At 36.0% G+C, this 15,857-nt stretch overlaps 1 protein-coding gene across 1 annotated transcript in view; it reads right to left on the bottom strand.

Annotated features, from left to right (window-relative positions):
- Pgap1 (post-GPI attachment to proteins inositol deacylase 1) overlaps window positions 1-15,857 on the bottom strand; it is an 81,566-nt gene that overhangs the window by 9,706 nt on the left and 56,003 nt on the right. Inside the window, exons 18-22 of the mRNA XM_042688328.1 lie at window positions 15,316-15,424; window positions 13,893-13,931; window positions 10,054-10,147; window positions 4,704-4,794; window positions 3,394-3,591 (exon numbers count right to left, since the gene is read on the bottom strand). Of these exons, the coding sequence (XP_042544262.1) occupies window positions 3,394-3,591; window positions 4,704-4,794; window positions 10,054-10,147; window positions 13,893-13,931; window positions 15,316-15,424 (531 nt within the window). The remainder of the gene's footprint in view (window positions 1-3,393; window positions 3,592-4,703; window positions 4,795-10,053; window positions 10,148-13,892; window positions 13,932-15,315; window positions 15,425-15,857) is intronic.

Here is a 15,857-nt window from a genome sequence, read left to right as displayed (position 1 = left end):
GATAAAAGCTCTGGAAAAACTAGGAATCCATGGAATATTCCCCAATATAATAAAGACTGTGTATGACAAACCTACGGCCAGCATTATACTTAATGGGGAAAAACTAAAGCCATTTCCTCTCAACTCAGGAATGAGATGAGGATATCCACTCTCTCTACTTCTCTTCAATTTAGTATTAGGATGCCTAGCTACAGCAATAAGACAGCAAACATAAAGAGGATCCAAATAGGGAAAGGTGAAGTAAAACTCTCCCTCTTTGCAGATGACATGATCTTGTATTTAAAGAACGCCATGGACTCCACTTAGCTCTACCGAGCTGATCTGAAAGTTTGGCAAAGTAGCAGGGTATAAAATTAACCCTCAAAAATCAATGGCTTTTCTATATGCCAATAATGAGAAAAGTGTGGCTGAAATCAGGAAAGCAACTCATTTTTGTAATAGCCCCACAAAAAATAAAATACCTAAGAGTTTATGTAAGTAAAGAAGTGAGGAGGGCTGGGAAGGTGGCTCAGTGGTAGAGCACTTGCCTTGAATGCCTGAGGCTCTGGGTTCGATTCCTCAGCACCACATAACCAAAAAGAAAAATGCCGGAAGTGGCACTGTGGTTCAAGTGGTAGAGCGCTAGCCTTGAGCTGAAGAGCTGAGGGACAGCGCCCAGGCCCAGAGTTCAGGCCCCACGACCGGACCCCCCCCACCAAAAAAAAAAAGAAGTGAAGGACCTCTATGATGAAAACTTTAAAAACCTGAAAAAGGAAATTAAAGCAGAACTTAGGAGGTGAAAAGCCTCCTATGCTCCTGGATTGGGAGGATTAACAGCATGAAAATGGCAATACTGCCAAAGGCTATCTACAAATTCAAAACCATACCTATCAATATCCCAACCTCATTCTTCAATGAAATAGAAGAAGCCATTCAAAAATTCATATGGAACAATAAAAGACCCCGAATAGCAAAAACGCTCCTCAACGGAAAGAACACTGCTGGAGGAATATCAATACCAAATTTCAAACTCTACTACAAAGCCATAGTAATCACTGGCACAAGAATAGACCTAAGGACCAATGGAATAGAACTGAAGACCCAGAAATGAACCCACAGACCTATAGACACCTAATCTTCGATAAGGGAGCTAAAAAAATATAGAATGGAAAAAAGACAGCCTCTTCAGTAAATGGTGCTGGAAAAATTGGTTAAACATCTGTAGAAAATTAAAGCTAGATCCTTATATACAACCCGGCACTAGAACCAACTCCAAATGGATCAAAGACTCAAGAGTCAAAGCAGACACCCTGAAAACATTACAGGAAGGAATAGGAGAAACCCTAGGTCTCCTTGGCATAGGCTGAAATTTTCTTTTTTCTTTTTTCTTTTTTTTGGGTCGGTTCATGGGGCCTGAACTCTGGGCCTGGGCACTGTCCCTCAGCTCTTCAGCTCAAGGCTAGTGCTCTACCACTTGAGCCACAGCGCCCCTTCCAGCTTTTTGCTTTTTGCTTATGTGGTGCTGAGGAATTGAACCCAGGGCCTCAGGCATGCAAGGCAAGCGCTCTACCACTGAGCCACCTTCCCAGCGCGGCTGAAATTTTCTTAATAAAGACCCAGAGACACAACAAATCAAAGAAAGGTTGGACAAATGGGATTTCATGAAACTGCAGAGCTTCTGCATGGCAAAGGACATAGCTAGCAAGATCAACAGAAAGTCCACAGATTGGGAGAAGATCTTCACTAGCCATACAATGGACAAGGGTCTCATATCTAAATATACTTAGAACTCAAAGAATTAAATTCCCCAACAACAAATCCTCAAAGAAACAATTGCCCGATTAATAAGTGGGCTAAAGATTTAAAGAGAGACTTCTCTGAAGAGGAAATAAGAAAGGCCAATAGACACATGAAGAAATGCTCAACTTCTCTAGCCATAAAAGAAATGCAGATCAAAACAACATTGAGATTCTACCTCATCCCAGTTAGAATGGCTATAATCAAGAACTCTAATAACAACAGATGCTGGAGGGTATGTGGCCAAAAGGGAACGCTACTGCATTGCTGTTCCCCTATGACCAGCAATCCCACTTTTGGGCATTTACTCAAATGATCACAAACAAGACTATACTAAAGCTACCAGCACAACTATGTTTATTGCAGCATTATTTACCATAGCCAAGACATGGAACCAACCCTCAGTAGACAAATGGATCAAGAAAATGTGGCATATATATATAAAATGGAATTCTATGCTTCCATCAGAAAGAATGACACCACCCCATTTATTAGGAAATGCAAAGACTTGGAAATAATTATATTAAGTGAAGTAAGTCAGGCCCAAAGAAACATAGGTCCCATGGTTTCTCCTATCTGCAATGATTAGTATATGTCTAGGACAAGCAGAAAAGGTCAAAATCTATGTATATGTGACCATATAAGGTGATACTAAGTGAAATGAACCCCAAGATAGTTTTTTATGTTTGTTTGTTGTTTCTTTTTGTTATTTTTTGTTGTGTTCTTAGGATCTGCTATTTTACTTAAATCTTCTATTTTTTTTTCACTATTATTTAGCTCTTTCTTCCACTTTTCAGTTTCCCAGTTTTAATTTTTTTCTTTCTTTTTTTCCTCTCCTTCCTCTTCATTTCTCTCCACTTTGTACTACTACTCCGTCAGAGCTAACCTGTTTAGTTCTATACATAAAGGAAGGCCTTTCTATGTATGTAAACATAATAATTACAGGAATTATCTTTGATTAATCAACTTTCCAATACTCTTTCAATAAAAAATCCTTTTCTAATATCAGCAATTCTCCCAAATATACATACATACATACATACATACATATATATATATATATATATATATATAAAATTTATTTTCTTAGCTATTCCTAAGCTATTTCTAAGCTATTCCTCACATAATCTTTCTTCAAGTTCTTTTCTACTTCTTATAGTCTGAACCAAGGTCTCTATTCTCTTCCTTTCCAATTCTCTCCTGGTCTCTCTTCCTTACTCCCTTCCTCATTCCTTCCAGTGCTGAGGATCAAACCTAAGGCCTTGTACATGCCCTCTTGTCACTAGGCATACACTCTTATCACTAAGCCATATATCCTCAGCCCTATTTTTTTTTAATGTGGTACTATTAGGACTTGAATTCAATGCCTTAAATTCTCACTTGGCTTTTTTGCTCATGGCTTGACTTCTACCACGTGAGCCACATCTCCACTTCCTGCATTTTTCTGGTTATTTGGAGATAAGAATCTTGAGGATTTGTTTGCCCGGCTAGCTCCAAATCTCAATTCTCAGATCTCAGCCTCCAGAGTAGCTAGGATTATAGGTTAAGCCACTAGTACCCAGCTAATTTTTAAAATTAAAAGCTGTAAGAAAGCTTATAGTCATTCCTATTACCTACCTTCTCAAAGCTAGCCATAATGAAGAAAGGAGTCTCACAGATGCAGAAGAGACCAGTCCACTCCAGTAAGCAGTACATGTTCCAAATAGAAAGAGAATCAAAGACACAAGGGGGAAGCACATACTCTGACTGGTTAAAACAATAGCATCAAGTTCTGGTAATAATAATGTGTCCCATAATTCCTTAAACCATTTATACCTGTGGACAAAAGGAAAGAGAATGAAACAAATACACACACACACACACAAATCCAACAACTGACATTTAAGGATTTAATATTCACTGGAATAAATACCTTAGAGAGCTACCATATTCAGTTTATTATTTATACTGCAAAACAAATCTTGATATTTTGAAGGAAACAAGCCATTTTTCTTCCAAGTAAGCCTACTGATCTTGAAGTATGAGTTCTGAGTCTTGACACAACTTTACTCTTAATGGTTCTTGCATAAACTAATACATTCTTTTTTTCAAGTTACAAAAGTCAACAGCTAGTTTCAATGACAGAATAAAAGATCTAAGTAATAGTCTTAACCAAAATATATAAAATGTGAATAAATTTAGGAAAGCATATTAATCAGGCTTGTGGGGGAATGGGAGGAGAGATCGATCTAAAATACTCCTTGTAGGGCTGGGAAGGTGGCTCAGTGGTAGAGCGCTTGCCTTGCATGCATGAGGCCCTGGGTTCGAATCCTCAGCACCACATAAGCAAAAAGAAAAAAAGCCAGAAGTGGCGCTGTGGCTCAAGTGGTAGAGCGCTAGCCTTGAGCTGAAGAGCTGAGGGACAGCGCCCAGGCCCAGAGTTCAGGCCCCACTACTGGACCCCAAAAATAAATAAATAAATAAATAAAAATAAAATACTCCTTGTATAGTATTAAAAGAAAGTGGTCAGAGAAACTATTTTATGAATACTTTATAGTCATCTGTTTGCCAATCTGAGATACTCTAGTGATATGTATGTGTATCCATTCACAAACACTAAAGTCTTTGTACATTTATAGCCTAAGTTAGATAAATTTATATATTTAAGTTTAGTAATAACTTTTGAAATAATAGTATTCTTAAAACAAATATTGATGTACTTACTAAACCTTTTCCTAAAAGAAAAATGTCATTTTATGGAACAAGTCAATTGTCAAACTGATATGAAAATTTATGGTATATGGAATCAAGCATAATGTTTTATTTGCTTTGTTTTATTGACAGTACTAGAGTCTGACAAGACTAGAGTCTTGTACTTGCTACTACTTGCTCAAATATAATGTTTTATGTGCAAGATAAATTAAATTACTATGACATATAAAACTTACCCCAATAAAAATTTAATCATAATTACAAAAGGATCAACTTTGTATGGTTTGGCTTCTTTATCCAATATAGTAGCATATTCTAAGCAATAACCTGGTAATTTAAAAATATGCAAGAGAATTCACAGTTATTAAGTATGAGATATATTTTATCTTGTATTGCAAGAGTCAACATACACATATTAAGAACCACAATATTAAGAACCACATTTTAAGTCAGAAAATACTAAGGCCTTTACTACCATCACCAGATACTATTCTCTAAGAATTAAAGTTACTGTAATTCAGTGTTTTTATAGGGCAGCACATATTTAGTCATTTGTGAAGCAAGTGCAGAGAGTTAAAGCTAAGTTTCATCTGTTTTCACAAATCTCCACAAATGACTCTTAAAAATAGCTTTGTTTAAATACAATTCTCATGCCACATAATTCACCCATTTAAAGTCTATACAATTCATTAGTTTATAGTATATTCACTGTTGTGTGTCCATCACCACAATCAATTACAACATTTTCATCACCTCCAAGCAAACTTTGTTTCCCTTAACAGCCGTACTCTAATCTACCCATTCTTAGAAAACACCAACCTACTTTCTAACACTACAGATATGCCGTCTGAGCATTTCATATAGAAGGGAGTCATAGAATGCATAGCTTTTACTGAGCATGTTCCAAGATTTATCCATGTTGTATTAGTACCTCATCTCTTTCTTTTTTAAAGTATACTGGGGATTAAACCCAGGCCTCAAGCATGGTAGGCAAGGGCTTGCCACTGAGCCATATCCACATTGTCTGCACGTATTACACTTCATTGATCTATTCAGTAACTGATGGACATTTGATTATTTCCACTTTTTGGCTTTTATGAATAACATTCACGAACATTTGTGTAAAGCTTCCACACAACTGCATGTTTTAATTTCTCTTGAGTCTATTCTTAAGAACAGAAATGATAAGTTGTTTTGTAGCTCTTTGAGGAACTTGTCAGACTGTTTTCCAAGGAGTTATACAAATTTACACTCCTACTAGTTACTCTATGAAGGCTTCAATTTCTCTATATCCTTATTAATACTTGTTAATATTTTTTTACATTCTAGTGGATATGATCCATGAGTGATTTTTTTGGCAGTACTGGGGATTGAACTCAGGGCCTCATGCTTGCTATACTGTCACTGTACTATTGAGTCAGCCTTCTGCCATTTTTTGCATTGGTTATTGGTTGAGATAGGGTCTCATTTTTTCCCTAGGCCCACACCTGCGCTGAGGTCTGCTTATTTTCATAGCTAGGATGACAGTTGGCATATCACATGCCAAGATTCTTCAGTTGAGATGAAGTCTTGTGAACTTTTTTGTTTTTTGCTTTTGACTGGTTAAAACTACAATCATCTCAATCCCAGCATCTCACACTGCTGGGATAATAGGCATAGGCCAGCTCGCCTCTCTATTAGTTGAGAAAGGGTACCCTGTATATATTTGGCTGGCCTTGAACTGCAAACTCCTAATCTCAGCTCCCCAAGTAGACTGGTGACCAGCTCACAAATGAGTTCTGACTTGTATTTTGGTGCAGAATTACCTCATAACATAATGAGACATAATGAGACAGAATCCCATATTTCAAATTATTTAAAATATTTAGTATCAAATATTTAAATCTTTATAGATATCCAATAAATTCTGTATGTATATACAATAAATTCTGTATGCATCAAGTGTGTTAAAATAAAAAAGCATGGAGTATCTCTTTTCAGAACATAATAGACATATTTAAGTGGTATATATTAAATTGCCTAAATTGCCAGAATAATTTTTCTTTCTTTCTTTCTCTCCTTCCTTCCTTCCTTCTTTCTTTTTCTTTCTTTCTCTTTTTCTTCCTTTCTTTCTCTTTTGTCAGTCGTGGGGCTTCTGGGCCTGGGCACTGTCCCTCAGCTCTTCAGCTCAAGGCTAGTGCTCTACCACTTGAGCTACAGTGCCACTTCCGGCTTTTTCTATGTATGTAGTGCTGAGGAATCGAACCCAGGGCCTCATGCATGCAAGGCAAGGACTCTACCACTGAGCCACCTTCCCAGCCCCAGAATAATTTCTTAATTAAAAGTTAGGTCTTGGGCAGACTACACTAAATGTTACTTTTCTCTCCCTAGAATAAAGTTTAACATGTAAAAATGAACAGCAAAACTGACTCGAATTTATATAAAATGCTGAAGTATAAAAGTTGAAGGATTTGGCAAGATGGAAATGGCAGAGGGTATATGTGGACTGCTTCTATTTATTTTTGCCTCACTCTTTTTTTTCCATCTCTGGCCTCGTTGCTTATTCCCTTTGCCCAGTAAAATAAAATTTACACTCTTAGGAAACTGTTTTTTTTAAAAAATATACTATAGGAAAGATTTGATCATGGTACTATAAATTTTATAGCTCTCGGCATAAACCTTTTCTACCTTGGACTTTGCTCTGACTCTGGAAGATTCAGTTTTATGAAATGGGTTTCTGCTTAGATGTAATGAATGGATGTTACTAATAGATAAGAAAGTAAGAAGAAATAAAGCTAGAGTATGTATTTCTCCACCTTTCTCCTCCAGAGTGGCAGTAACACCCAAAGCTGTAACTCCAATAATACTGCCCATTACTATAGCTCTCTAGGTTTGCTTTTTTTTTTTTTTTTTTTTTTTACTCTGGCACTCAGAACTGCTATATGGATGCTGTTAATTTAGCAGAAATTTATCATCTCTTGTTGACTGTTTTCTCTGAACCTGGCACATACCTTTTAAATGGCCCCTTCAATTGAAACTTCAATTATTTCCTGAGTATTAGTGACTGGCTCATTTTAGCTACCTGGGATACTGAGATTGGAAAGCTCAGGGTTCAAGGCCAGCTTGGGAAACAAAGGTGTATGAGATCCCTTTTTAGTGGAGTGATGGTTGAGGTGGCATACGCTTGTTATTCTAGCTACAACAGAAAGCTTAACATAGGTGGGTCACCCTCTGGAGGCCCTAACAGGCAGAAGGCCAGAAGACTAATATTACCAAGAAAAAGAATCTCGTTTATTGTATTTATTGTATTTAGACTTAATACTCAGAACTTATACAGTCTATATCACGTGCCTATTATGTGCTTTATACTATGTTAGGCACCAAAAAAGAATGGTGAACCAGGGAACTTCAATAAGGTTATATATGTTAGAAGATTTTTAGAATAGAAAGAATAAACTTCAGACACCAGCATATAAAATGGATAAAATAAATATAGAATTTTCTAGGGGATGTCTTTAAATCTTAAGGATTCCAAACCCCTGAGAACTTCTGTTCTTAGTCATGAATCTTCTGGTTTCTTCAGTCACATATAAGATAAAAAAAAAACCCTTCTGCATTGTTGGTGGGAGTGTAAACTTGTTCAACCACTTTGGAAAGTAGTATGGAGGTTCCTCAAAAGACTCCACATAGAGCTCCCCTATGACTCAGCAATCCCATTTTGGGGCATTTACCTGAATGATCAAAAACAAGACCATGCTAAAGCTACCAGCACAACTATGTTTATTGCAGTACTATTTACCATAGCTAAGATATGGAACCAACCCAGATGTCCCTCAGTAGATGAATGGATCAAGAAAATGTGATATATATATACACAATGGAATTCTATGCCTCCAGCAGAAAGAATGACATTGTCTCATTTGTTAGGAAATGGAAAGACTTGGAAAAAATTATATTAAGTGAAATAAGCCAGGCCCAAAGAAACATAGTTCCCAGGATTTCCCTTATTTGCAATAACTAGTATATGTTTGAGACAAGAGGAAATGGTCAGATAAGTTGATGTTAGGCGAAATGAACCCCAAGATAAGGACTTAAATGGTTTTTCTTGCTTGCTATTGTTTCTAATATATTTATAAGATGATTTCTTTGATGCTTTATATGTCCTTCCCCCACAGTATAACCCCTATTTTCACTGTATTTGATGTTGGTATAATTTGGGAAGGGGAGGGGAAAAAACACATTGTGGACCCATTGCAACAATGAGATGTACAAGACATTATGTGGAAAAACGAACTTTACAACTTGGGCACAGTGTGAGGGGCGGGGGGGCGGGGAGGGGGGGTTAGGAAGATATGGTAAGGGGAAACAAAGGAGGAGGTAACAATGCTTGATAAGAAATGGACTCATTACCTTGCTCATGTAATTGTAATCCCTCTGTACGGTATTTTCACAATAAAAAAATATATAAAGTAATTATAAAGTATTGACCTATAGAAATAAGGATGAAAGACGGAAATGGGAAAGGGTGGAAGTTGTAGGTAGAGGAAAGAGAAGAGAGGGTGGGAAGGAAGGAAACAAAGCAGGATAACAGGGAAGGAGCTTGGAGAGTGGATGCCTACTAGTGGCCATCACTCAAATATTCAATCTTGAACTCTTGGCTGTTGCTGTAGTTATAGTGGTAGCAGGAGTGGAGTGGGGTGAGAGGATGAGAATCTAAATTTAGTTAAGTCTATAGCTCTAATGATCAATTTATAAAGAACAGATCTGATAGAAGAACATGTTTAACTTTACCATGGGATGTAATCAGCAAAAGCCAAAACGAGAAACATGAAAGTACAAAACAATTATTCACAAGAAATATCAAGGGGGGAAAGACTGCGTTTGGAACCAATAGCTCAAAGAACTTAAGACTGTTAATAAAGGTGCCAATAGCTTAAAGAACTTAAGACTGTTAATAAAGGTGCCCAGAGCTCTATTTTTAAGGCTTCATTTCTTTAAACTCAAAATATTTTTCCTATTAAAAATGGCACAAATAAAGCCAGGTGCCGGTTGCTCATGCCTGTAACCCTTGCTACTCAGGAAGCTGAGATCTGAGGATCCCAGTTCAAAGCCAGCTCAGGCAGGAAAGTCCGTGAGTTTCTTATCTCCACTTAAACTGCCAAAAAAGCTGGAAGTAGAGCTATGGCTCAAGTGGTAGAGTGCTATCCTTGACCAAAAAGAAGCTCAGGGATAGGCCCAGGCCCTGAATTAAAGCCCCAGGACTGGCACACATACAAAAAAAATGCACTGGTTAAAAAGAAAAGAGATAGATTAAGAGAATGTTAGTCATTTTTGGGTCTCAGAACCATAGACAGTGGTCTTTGGATTAGCTGTGCCATGCTGGTTTCAGTGAGTGGTAATAATGTAAAGAAAACGAAGATATGAAAAAGACTGGTCCTAAAACCACTATTATTTTGGCATTTCCAAGGACAGCAGTAGTGGCTACTACTAATAATTCCTTTATGGTGTCTCATTAAACATAATTTATTTAAATGTACACATAATGCTTATCATTGTTCTACTTTAAATCTCATAGCAAAAATAATGTAAAAATTATAAACACTTTACCTGTTGAGAAAAGAGAGTATAACTGTCCTCCATAAGCAAGAAGAATACTAGATATAACATAAGCAGGAAGAGCTCCACCATGAAATCTAACTACCTAGAAAACAGGTAAATTAATGGGCAACTTCTGAGTACTAATATTAATGAAATAAATATACTTTGACACAAAATGAAAACATATTCTTCACTTTGCACCTTTCCTGAAGTGGTCACAAAGACATCTCCAGTAATGAGTAATAAAAACTCTAAAAAAATTATTAATATACAGCATTGCCAGAAACATGTAAATTTTCAGAGATATAACTGAGTAGAAAATGCAATATAACTGCTTATTAAAGCTTGTTTAGTAATCATTTACTAAGTTTCAGGAATGATATTAAACATTTTATATGCTTTATCTCATGTAATCCCCCCCCAAAAAATTCTTTGAGGTAGCTCTTATCTCTAAATACAGGTGAAAAAGTTCAGGTATAGAGAGCCCCAGTATCTTGCATAATTACAAATGTTAACAGGTAAGTTATTAACAGGTAAATCACTTACCTTCTCTATTTGTTTGTCAGTAAAATGTGTTCAATAACAGCACTTTTCGTTAGTTAAAAGATTAAATATACTCATTAGGAAAACCATATAATATTAAAGGTGACACGTTAGCTATCTTCAAACCTTAGATGTAATCCTTCCCTAAAGTGGAACCCAGGTGAAACTGGAATTTAAACTGCTTGAATTTATAATCAGTATGCTAGAGTGCCTGAAGTTACTTTACCAGTTCATCCAATCTGCACAAAACAAATAGCAAAATGTTTTATGTACTTTTTTCCTTTTATTGAGGAATATTAGTTGCACAAAATACTAGGTTTCATGGCATTTTCATATATGTATATTCAGCACTTCTTTTACTGTTCAGTTTTAAAAGAAAGTTAATCTTAAAAGACTTTTTTTCTGGCCAGCACTAGTGGCTCAACCTGTAATACTACCTCCTTAGGAGGCTAAGATCTGAAGATTGTGGTTCAAAGCCAGCTGAAGTAGGAAAGTTTTGTGAGACTCTTATCTCCAATTAACTACCTCCTTCACAAAAAAAAAAAAAAAAAAAAAAAAATCCCAAACAAACTAGAAGTAGAACTGTGGCTCAAGTGGAAGACTACCAGCCTTGAACAAAAAAGATCAGGGACAGCACCGGGTTGGGGGGGGGGGGGGTCCTGAGTTCAAGCCCCAGGCACGGCACATACATACAAGACAAACAGACTCTCTTGGTAAGCTGATGAAATCTATACAAGTACAAGCTTTCACAAAATACAGTGTAATTTTTTTAAAGTTTAGTCTCCCCCAAATTCTTCCATGGATTCCCTGCTTAAAAGATATTAGAAAATTTCAAAAAGCATATAGCCCATTCTTGTGACTTATAATTTTCAGCTTTGGATAACAGGAGGGGAAAATTTGAGTGAAAGGGAAAATGTTGTTTTTCTACCTATTGATACAAAGATAATTACCTGCTGATGACATAATAGGCAATGTATAATGCAGTATAGAGTATGGATGGAAAGCTAGGCATGGTGGCCACTTGGGAGGCTGAAACAGAAAGATCATTTGAGTCTAAAAGTGGGGAGACCAAAGACTCTTTCTCTTAGCATGGTCCGGGTTCATACTCCTGGGTTATATTCAAGTTTTGTTTCTCACTAGCTCTAAGCCTTAGGCAAGTTATTTCACCCATCTTTATCTCTATGTCCACCAGTACAATCACCAGTACAGCATTGAGTGTTACTCAGGGTCATAACATGCACACGGGTACTTAAGGTATCACTAAATTAGATTTGAATTAGATGTCAACATCGAAAAGTTAAAAGATTTCACCTAAAAAGATCCAGATTTCAATTTCTCTTAAGAGCTAAAGATCAAGCAACACTGAGCTTTCTACATTTATATAATCTACTACTACTCATAAAATTATTGTTATTATTATTATTATTTTTGTTGGTTGTGGGGCTTGAACTCTGGGCCTGGGCACTGTCCCTCAGCTCTACAGCTCAAGGAGAGTGCTCTACCACTTGAGCCACAGTGCCACTTCCTCATAAAATTCTTTTGAGAAAATAATTTGTGTGTGTGTTGGTCATGGGGTTTAAACTCTGGGCCTGGGTAATGTCCCTGAGCTCTTCAGTTCAAGGCAAGCTCACTACCACTTGAGCCACAGCATCACTTCTTGCTTTCTGGTGGTTAATTGGAGATAGAATTTCATGGACTTTCCTGCTTGGGCTGGCTTTGAACCTCAATCCTCAATCTCAGCCTCCTGAGTAGCTAGTATTACAGGCATGAGGCACCGATGCCCAGCTTGGTATACTTTTTGTCTTCTCTACCGATAAGAGTATCTAAAGAACATGTGAATGTATTTTCACCTTTCTTCTATCAGAAAAAAACACCAATTGTATAAAAATAATCTATTCAAAGGCTAAAGAGTCTTCTAAGTATTTCCTCCTTATTCCTCTTCTCTCTGTAACTATGTGAGCAACACTCAAAATGTGTATTGCTTTTTTAAAAGTGACTAAGCTATATTATACATCTTTACTATAGCACTCATCCAAAAATTTTAGAAGAACTTAGTTACAAGTTCTTTGACATTTTAAAAAGTTTCATTTCTGGTCCTCTTATATTAGTACGTTCTGACTAAAAATACTTTGAATCTAAACAAAAGTATTTTATGTCCTATTTGGTGTGTAAGTTCTGCCTAACTGTAGTATACTAAAGGTACCTGCCTCTTCTTGTAGAATGAATTCTTCCACATTATTATAACAGATAATTTTCTTAGTGATGGTTTCTTTAACATTTTAGAAAATTTTAAGTATGTATGATGTTACTTAACTTAAACTAACATTTAATCTCCCAGCATAATTTAGCACAAAATTTTCAATAACTCAGAATTTTGTTAGGCTCACAAATTTAATAACTGATATCCAGTTTTACCAGGTTGTTCAGAGTCAAATGAGATAATGCATATAAAAATGTTCTAAGTCAAATTTTGCTTTGTATTTTATTGTAATTATAGTGTGGCAAAGTAAAAAAAAAAACTACAATGCTGAGCTCACAAAATATAACACATCAAAAAGGTACAATAAGAATTTTAAAACTATGTTTCCTAATAAATATTATTTATGTCCAAATATTCTGGAAATTCTTATGATGCTGAATAATATTTCAGTTCTACTACTTCACAAATTATTTTTGGAATAATATGTGCAAATTAATTTCAACACATTTCTTATTTATTTTTTGGAGATAAGGGTCTTTTTCAGTCAGGCCTTAAACTTTTGTTTTAAGTGATCATCTTGACTTCAGCCTCTCAAAAGCTGGGTTTACAGATACAAGACATGTGAATCTAGCTCACAATTATCCACAATAAAATTTATTTTTACCTTGTACTAATTGAGCATGTACATTATAAAAAGCTTTTTGAAGATGTTCAATTATATAACAGAACATACACATTTCGCTGTACCAACAATTATAATGTATTATGAGAAATACAAAAGCCTTAGTATGACATTTATTTAGGCAAGCTCTTTAGTTTGAGAATTAGTAGGGGCTTTCATTTTTAGAATCCAAAATGAAAGCTTCATTTTAAAGCAAGAATTGGCTAACTATGACCTGTGGGCCAAGAATGGCTGTTCAGTTTTACTAAAGTGCAAGAATAATAAGGAAAAAAAGAGATCGAAGAAATAAGCAGCCATAGCAGTAACAAAAGCTAAGAAGACTGGTCTGCTAAATTGTAGATTTACAGAAAAAGACTGCAACCTCTTTTCATTATCTACTCACAAGACAATAAATAATCAACCAGCTAGAAATCTCTCTCTTACCTGTCCGAGTATTTGTGAGAAGGAAGTCTTAATTGTCACCTAGTTAAAAACAATTATTAAAAAAAGTTACTTTCCCTAATTCATATTTGATTAAACTAAGTACACATTTGTAAATACATTTTAAAATGATTTTAAAGAATCTTCTAAAGTACCACTTAAGTATCTTGATACCATTGTCTCAAGTATAGTCTTAATCATTCATACTTTCCAGTATTCTAATTCTTATTATTATCTTTAAGCAGTTGTCCAAAAGAATGGTCATTTAACAAAACAGTTTATGAATATAATGCATCTTAATCAATGTCTCCACTTTCAACATTCTCACTTATCCCTCCTCGATCCACCCTTTCCCTCACTCTTAATTGTGTAGGCTATACACTGGATTCTTGACTGCATTCTCCTCCTCTCCTCTTCATTCATCTATCCTTTTCCCTTGACCCCACCTCACCCCTTTCAAGTACCCACTAATACTATGATATGTACTTTACAAAAGTATTTAAGTAACTAGAGTATATAATAAACAGGTCATACTGGCTATAGGAATTTAAGAAAAAATAATATTTTAAAAATAAGTTGATCTAGCTGGGTACCAGTGGCTCATGCCTATAAACCTAGCTACTCAGGAGTCTGAGATCTGAGGATCACAGTGCAAAGCCAGCATGGGCAGGCCATGAGACTCTCACGTAACCACCAACAAACATGAAGTGGCACTGTGGCTCAAGTGGCAGAGTGCTCACCTTAAGCTGAAGAGCTCAGGGACCTCACTCAGAGCCAAAACTGACAAAAAAACAAACAAAAGTTGATCTTTAATTAATTATCTCTACCATTTGGGGTTCCTTGGGGGATATTAGAAAGTATGGGGAAAGGAGATAACGTGACTATTTTCAAGAGAGATTTCTTGAAAATATACACTGTGGTAAAACATGGACATTTTAAAAGCAAGAAGTACTTGGGGCCAAATTGGTAGTCTAATTCTCACCATTACTTTAATATTGAAATATGAAGGTGCAATTTTAAAAATATATAGGCCTACAAAGCCCTTTATAATTAGCAATAGATTACAAGATATTAGAGCATTAATGATATCCATGAGCTATGAATTAATTCATACTGTAAATCCAACTGAAACTTAATTGAAGGAACAGAGTCTATTACTTTGACAATCTCAATCCTAGTTTACCCTTAAAAAATTAGTTCTATTAAAAAATCAACTATTTAAAATTTAACACAGGTAAACAGAAATGAGATATTTCACATAAGCTTAATGTAATATCATTGAATTGAAATCTATTTAAAATATTTTAAATGTTTATTTCTTATATTTATTGGCTTCCATGTCACCATTATCTACTGTTAATATAAAGAAATTTCTACTTTATTTTGTAACTGACTCATACTTAAAGGTTATGAAAATATGAGTTACCTCATACTGACAGTCTGATGATGTGTACATTTTTAATAATGCCACATGGCTGTCATTTTCTGGTTGAGCAATATGAAGTTTCACAGAAATTTCCGTGGTGGATGGAACCCTGAAGAGATCACGTAAATATCAATTCTCCAATACAAAATGCCAGTAGCTATCCAAGACTAAGTCAATGCTCAACACAATACAGTGAAATAGAGTAGAGGAAGGCAGGCGGATAGACATCTTATTATGGATCTCCATGTTTTCAGTCATATCACAATTATTTCAATGTTCCCTCTTAGGACTTAAGACATGGGGGAGAGAGTAGAAAAGGGTTCATGTTTCCTGTAAGTAGGGCTTAAGTTCTATATCATTTCATACCATATGTTATCTTTTTTTTTTTTGGGTCCGGTTGTGGGGCCTGAACTCTGGGCCTGGGCGCTGTCCCTCAGCTCTTCAGCTCAAGGCTAGCACTCTACCACTTGAGCCACAGCGCCACTTCCGGCTTTTTTCTTTTTGCGTATGTGGTGCTGGGAATCGAACCCAGGGCCTCAGGC

The sequence above is a fragment of the Dipodomys spectabilis genome, unplaced genomic scaffold (assembly GCF_019054845.1).
Source record: "Dipodomys spectabilis isolate Male_0828 unplaced genomic scaffold, ASM1905484v1 ptg000115l, whole genome shotgun sequence".
Classification (NCBI taxonomy): Eukaryota; Metazoa; Chordata; class Mammalia; order Rodentia; family Heteromyidae; genus Dipodomys; species Dipodomys spectabilis.
Note: the sequence above shows the minus strand (reverse complement) of the source record. Positions and strands in the feature narration are given on the sequence as shown.